General features: G+C 49.9%; 1 protein-coding gene across 1 annotated transcript; it reads left to right on the forward strand.

Annotated features, from left to right (window-relative positions):
- The first annotated feature begins 4,498 nt into the window (after positions 1 to 4,498).
- Positions 4,499 to 6,435, forward strand: LOC125517478 (glucan endo-1,3-beta-glucosidase 14-like). Its single transcript, XM_048682681.1, has 2 exons — positions 4,499 to 5,051; positions 5,144 to 6,435. The coding sequence occupies exons 1-2, from the start codon at positions 4,802 to 4,804 to the stop codon at positions 6,235 to 6,237; spliced, it is 1,344 nt and encodes a 447-aa protein (XP_048538638.1). The 5' UTR covers positions 4,499 to 4,801; the 3' UTR covers positions 6,238 to 6,435.
- Positions 6,436 to 6,787: the final 352 nt, after the last annotated feature.

Raw genomic sequence — 6,787 nt, forward strand, 5'->3', positions numbered from 1 at the left:
CAGAAATATCTTATATGCGGAGTAAAAAGAAACGGAGGAGGTACTTTTCATTATTTATTTGGATACAGATGGCATAAATCGGGGATTATCCTCCTTGTCTAAAAAAAACTTGGATGCAAATGTAAGCAAGATCACACCAAAGGCAACAAGAGTATTCGTCAAAATTAAGTATTCTCTCGGTTCACAAATATAAGATGGTTTAATTTTTCAGAATTAGATGTATAAATAGAAATTTTAGTGGTGTCTTTACTCATTTCAGTCTATACGTAGTTGATATTAAAATTTCGAAAAACATCTTATATTTATTTGTGAACGATGGAAGTATATTTCAATGCATGGTTCAACATGAAACATCAATGGCACGTTAACTAGGGTTGAGTATTTCATCCTCAATGAACAAACAAAACCTTTGATTTAGTTATTTTCACTGAGAATGTCTCTTTTCAACAAGAAAGATAATTAAGCCTCTGCCTTCTGTATACATTATTGCACATAGCTGTATAGTATTAACTATTCATCGAAGTTGACTAAAATCAATAGCCGATAATGAACACATTGGCTTAAAAGTGAAAGAAATATTTGAGGTCCTCCAAGTTGAACCCCTGACGTAGTAGTAATATCTCAACAAACCTACCATTGATCCTATGACCATCGACCATAATTCACCAGTCGACAAGTAACAACACAACAAGAAGTACCCTACTCCTAGACTGCTAATGTCGATGGTTCAAACCAAAGGTTGAATTTGAGACTTTTGTCCCTAAAACCTATTTTCGAGTCAACATCTTTAATAATGCATGAGGAATGCACGTCGGCAATGCCAAATCATAGGCTTTCACCAGGAAATTGCGTGTATTGACCATCAAAATCATCACTCCTAGCCATTAGTGCTCAGCAACCTCTCTACTAGTTGGCTCATCCCTTCTAGCTGTTTTCTAGCTGTTTTGTATCTACTTGGTGCTACATTTTTTGATAATAAAGCGTCCTTTACGGAAATAAACTAGGGTTTTATTAGACTTGGTTGGTGCACGTACCTATGTACTTGTAACATTTTCCCTTAGCTCACCTTGGTTCATTTGCTTCGCTATCCCTATAAGTTACTGCCGGGAAGAGCTTGCGGGTAACTCTCTCCTATCTCATATTTTGTACCAAAGGCTCATTTGTGCATCAGTTGTCCTTACGGGTCGTTCCTCCACGTTATCCTTCACGTAATGAGTTGGAATATGAAACTTTTGTCTGCATTGGTTTGTTTGACCCAAAACTGCACGCTTTTGATTTGTACTTCTTTCAAAACCACTTAATGGCTAGTTGTAGCCATGAAGATGAAGAAGACGGAAGCAATTCCACTGTTCGATGGAGGCAGGATTTTGCTATTGGGTTCACTAAGCACTTGAGTATGAACTAACTATTGTATGCAGTGGGGAAGCTTGCTAAAAAACTAATATAAGCTTGCCCAAAAGAAATCCTTGACAACTTGATCCAAGGCTGGGAGGCAATGCCCCCTCAATATGTGCATAGTTGTATCCCTGATTATTTGTACTATCTCGCAAACTATAAAGCTCAAAAGACAAAAATAAGGAACTAAAATATCATACTACATATAATAGTTGAATAAAAATACAGGGCGAATAACTACCAGTTGAACGATAATGTAAAGCTCCTATTCACATGTTTCAAACAAAGTAGTCAAACGAACAACTTTTTAGTTTCATGGGCAGCTTGTTTTTGTATTCTAGAAAGAGAAAAGAACAAAAATGTTGTGCCAATTTCTTTTATTATAAATAAGTGTAATTAAGTGAAACATCCTTTCACGACCTATCAAGGTTCGGGGTAAAAGGCAACCAGACAACAAGGGCTAGATAATGTTAGACTAGTCTCTTCCCCAATGGGCCCAACGGCCCATTGGACCCTTGACCCACGCCCTGATCGGGGGTGTCCAGCCCAAGCAAGGTTGGTGGACCCCTGTCGCACAGTGCCATTTAGAGGAGGTGGGGACCATGGCACAAAGTACGAGGTTCGTCTCCGCCGTTGTTCCCCACTCCTAACCCTAGTCCGATCGAGAGGTAGGCACTGAAGCGATGAGAAGCGCCACCAGCCACTTCACCGTGGACCACCACTACTCTCTGCCATCACCGGCCACCGTCACCAGGGCCGGCACCGAGAGCTCCTCGGGCCAAAGTGAAGGTAAAGTATTGCGAATCATCTAGCCTACCCGATCTAGAGGAACTAACAGATAAGACTTGCATGAGAGAGAGGATATGTCCTACCAATATTTTGAACAACAATTGTCGACTTGCCACTGTCGGCTGCCAGTGTGAGAGTGTCGGCCCCGTGACAACCGGGATCCCCACGAAACCGTCTTGTGTGGGCTACGACATCCCCGTCAATGGGCAGCATGGCATGCTGACTTGCGTGACCAAGTCCATGCCCCTTCTCATGTGGCATGCAAGTCTTCGACAAGACCAAGGCCATGGGAATCCATTTCCTGTGAAAATTCTCACTGACAAGATCAACACGCTGCAAAGAGGCTATTTGACAGCATCTACCACGCTAGGGCCATGTTCCCGTGGAGTTGGGTTTCTTCCCAGGAATTATCAGCATGCTGCAGTGACATTTGATGTACTTTTCCTACGTCTAATGGGTGACCTTAACGTCCATGAGTCATTATCAGGATCTGGTGACCAATTTCTCTTTGAATAATACCTTCCGTAGCATAGATCAATAAAAGTCTATTGGGCTTAGTCCCACATCGGTTGAGGCGGGAGGTAGGACATGACTTATAAGGGTGGGGTGTCCCCTTCTATCAGGCTAGGCTTTTGAGGGGAGAGGGCCCAAGGCCTCTCATAAGTCTGTGTTGCTCTCGGATTGGGCCTGATTGACGCATGTGGGTCAGAAATGCTGGTGTTTGCGGACCCGGAATTTCTTAACAATTGGTATCGAAGCCCAGGTGGTCAGAATAAATCTTGATAGACTCACTGGGGGGCAGGTCATGGTTGGTGGGCCGGAAAGGCTGGTGTTAGCGGGACCATGGTGATTGATGTGTGAGCGGGGGGGGGGGGGGGGGGGGGGAGGGCATTGTTGGGTTTAGTCCCACATCAATTGTGAAGGGAGGCAGAACACGACTTATAAGGACGAGGGTGTCCCCTCCTATCAGGCTAGTCTTTTCGGGCAAGGACCCAAGGCCTCTTATAAGTTGGTGTTGCTCTCTGATTGGGTTTGGTTGACGCATTTCAGTTGGAAACGCTGATTAGCGGACCTGGGATTGCGTAATAAAGTTTCTGGAGAAGTAAAATTAGAACAAGGGCAAACAAATATTCATTATCACACTAGACTATTAGGCTAGATAGAACATGCACAAGAGGAAGGAGATGTGGCAATATTAATTATCTCAATTTTGGGGCTACAGTTGTCGGCTTACCATTGTGGATCTGCAGCGATTTGCTTGCCCCTGGCGTCCATTGACTGAGCTATACACAAACAACAAGATATGCAAGTTGGAAAAAACCCATGGACAAGAGACGAGGCATGTGGCTGTGGTGCCTATACAACAACATACGTAGCTAATCAAGTAGCAGTTCAACATACGTAGCTAATCAAGTAGCAGTTTAGTCATGTGCGCGGTCATTTGGTCATTGGTATTTGGGCCTTTTTGTTTAGTTGCCTGTGTTTCATTGTTTGATGGGGTCATTTTAAACCTTTTTATTTGGTTCAAGTCACGCAAATATATACTTATATGTAAGTGGCCGAGAAAATCCATTGGGTTCACTTGAACCGAACGTTTCTATGCTGGCTCCGCCACTAAATTGTAGGCTTTCACCCGAAAATTGTGCATACTAACTGTCAAAATCATCGGTCATAGCAATCTCTACTAGCTGGCTCCTCCCTTCGCCATCTAGCCGCTGAGAGAATCCAAGAACCTTTGGTGCCCTTGGAGAAAACACCAGAAGGAGAATGAGGACCTTGCATCCCGCATCTGGACACTGCAGCGCCACCTTCGATTCCCGTCACCGGTAGAGGGAGGGTGGTGGACCCCCCCCCCCCCCCCCCCCCCCCCCCCGCCCGACCCATTGTGTCAGTGAAGGAGCGACACCACACTATCGATCCCCACCAGGGCAACTCCAACAATCACCGCCACCCCAAATGAGCCGCATCGGCCAGGGCTGCCACCATGTCACGGGAGCAAACAAATCCCGCCAACCACCGTCGACCGAGCGAGTTTCACTCACCGGCGTACCAATTCATGTCGCGAAGGGGCAGGAAGGTTGGGGGGGGGGGGGGCAGGGCGGCGGTGGGTAGTTGTTGACCCTTGCCACCCCATCACGAGAGAAACTTCCACTCCTTTTTCGAGTGTGATCATTCGGCAACCAGGAGGGTTCTTTTCCAAGTCCATAATACCCCACTATTTGTTTGACTAACCAAGCATAGCGATGATGATGTTCTAAGTCGTCTAAAATTTTCATAAAGCGATTTAGAAATAATAAACTTTCGGCCCAGCTTAAGTATAGAGCAGAACCGCAAGTGCTACGGGCAATCTTATGTATCCGTACTGAAGACAGCTGAAAGCCAGAAGGTACAGACACAGAGCGTGCAGACACAGAGCTGGGCGCTGTACGTCGCTTGAGGAAGCAACGCAAGAGACCGGATTCCATCCTTGGATCCGCCAGTAACCTCGCCTGACCACTCTCGGCAACGTCGATCCTTGGCTTGCTCCGGCCGAGCAAGCAACGCGGCGGATGGAGTAAGTAACCGCGGATACTTGCCGCCTCCGTGCTCCCTCCATGGCACTTGCCGCCGTGCCGCCATGCCCTGCACCTCAAGCAAAGTGGCGCCCCGGCCCTCCTCTAATGCCCCGCCCACTACCGGCCACAGCCTCCTCCTCCTCTTCCTCCTCCAGTCGCCACCACGTGCGCTGCCTGCCACCTGCTCCCCGCCTCGCCGGAAGACCATGGCGGTGACTCCGCGCGGCCGGCCGGACTCCAGCCTCGGCCACCGCCGGCCGGTCCTCCTGCTCCTCCTCTTCTTCTGCCTCCTCGCCTTCTTCCCCCGCCGCGGTACGTATCGCATGCCCCCGCCTGATCAGCTAGCCTCTCTGTTGCTGCTTCTCCCGCCATGACTGATTTTTGGTTTCTTGATTGATTGGCAGTCGCGGCTTTCCACTCATTCGTGGGGACGTACGGGGTGAACTACGGCCGGATCGCCGACAACCTGCCGCCGCCGACGGAGGTGGTGAAGCTGCTCCAGATGGCGCGGATCAAGAACGTCCGCATCTTCGACTCGGACCACACCGTGCTGGACGCGTTCCGCAACTCCGGGCTCAACCTCGCCATCGCCATCCCGAACGGCCTCGTCAAGGACATCTCCGCCACCCCGAGCAAGGCCATGGACTGGGTGAACGAGAACGTGCGGCCCTACTACCCGTCCACGCGCATCGTGGCCATCATCGTGGGCAACGAGATCCTGGGCGGGCAGGACACGGGGCTCGCCGAGGCGCTCTTCGGCGCCGTCGTCAACATCCACGACGCGCTCCGCGCGATGCGCCTGTCCGGCAGGATCGAGGTGAACACGCCGCACTCGGAGGCGGTGTTCGGCACCTCGTACCCGCCCTCCGCCGGCACGTTCCGGCCCGACCTCATGCCGTACCTGAAGCCGCTCCTGGACTTCTTCTCCAAGACGGGCGCGCCCTTCTACGTGAACGCGTACCCGTTCCTGGCCTACATGAGCGACCCGGAGCACATCGACGTGAACTACGCGCTGATGAAGCCCAACGCCGGCATCCTGGACCAGAAGACCAACCTCCACTACGACAACATGTTCGAGGCCCAGATCGACGCCACCTACGCCGCGCTGGAGGCCGCCGGGTACAGCGACATGGAGGTGCGCGTGTCGGAGACCGGCTGGGCGTCCGCCGGCGACGCCACGGAGCCCGGCGCCACGCTGGAGAACGCCCGGACCTACAACTTCAACCTGCGGAAGCGGCTGTTCCTGAGGAAGGGGACGCCCTACAGGCCCAAGAGGGTGGTCAAGGCCTTCATCTTCGCGCTCTTCAACGAGGACCTCAAGACCGGCCCCGGGAGCGAGCGCCACTTCGGGCTCTTCAAGCCCGACGGCAGCGTCTCCCTCGACCTCGGCTTCAAGGGCCTCACCTCGTCGTCCTCCTCCATCAAGGGGTGGAAGATCGCGCGCTACTCGGCGACGCTCCTGTCATCTACATTCATTTTCCTAGCATTATCGACCTGATTGATGATTACTGACAAGCATTGACTGCAGGCAGATTAGCAAGCCTGCGTTTACTTAGAACACCAGAACTCGCCCGCATTCTGTAAATTCCACCACGATTGAAAAGAGTGATCCTCTCATGTACATCAAGTCTTCTGTTCTTCAATCTTCGTATACTGTAAATAATTAAGATGCATTTCTGAATGATCATTTGTCAAACCGCGTGCTTCTTCAGAGTTCAGGGAGCTGCTTTCACAACATAAACTTCAAGCGCTCCTTTTTTCTTCCATGATAATTTGACATCTCCTCTTCATCGTGTCATTTTCTCTACTTGTCGATGGAATCTTGTTCCTTCCGCAGTAAGCTTTGCGGAGTCGCTTTCCTACACATGTATGGAATATGGCATCTCTGCTTCGCCACAAGGTTGTTTCCCTATAAACCTCGGGGTAACAAGTCGATGTTCACAAGTTAAGGATTGCTTGCGCAGCATGGAGAACCCATCGTGACCTTCAGCTTGCAGCAGCAGTTGTCCAAGGCGATGGCTAACATTTGAGATCCTTCTGTTCTGCAT

The sequence above is a fragment of the Triticum urartu genome, chromosome 6 (assembly GCF_003073215.2).
Source record: "Triticum urartu cultivar G1812 chromosome 6, Tu2.1, whole genome shotgun sequence".
NCBI lineage: Eukaryota > Viridiplantae > Streptophyta > Magnoliopsida > Poales > Poaceae > Triticum > Triticum urartu.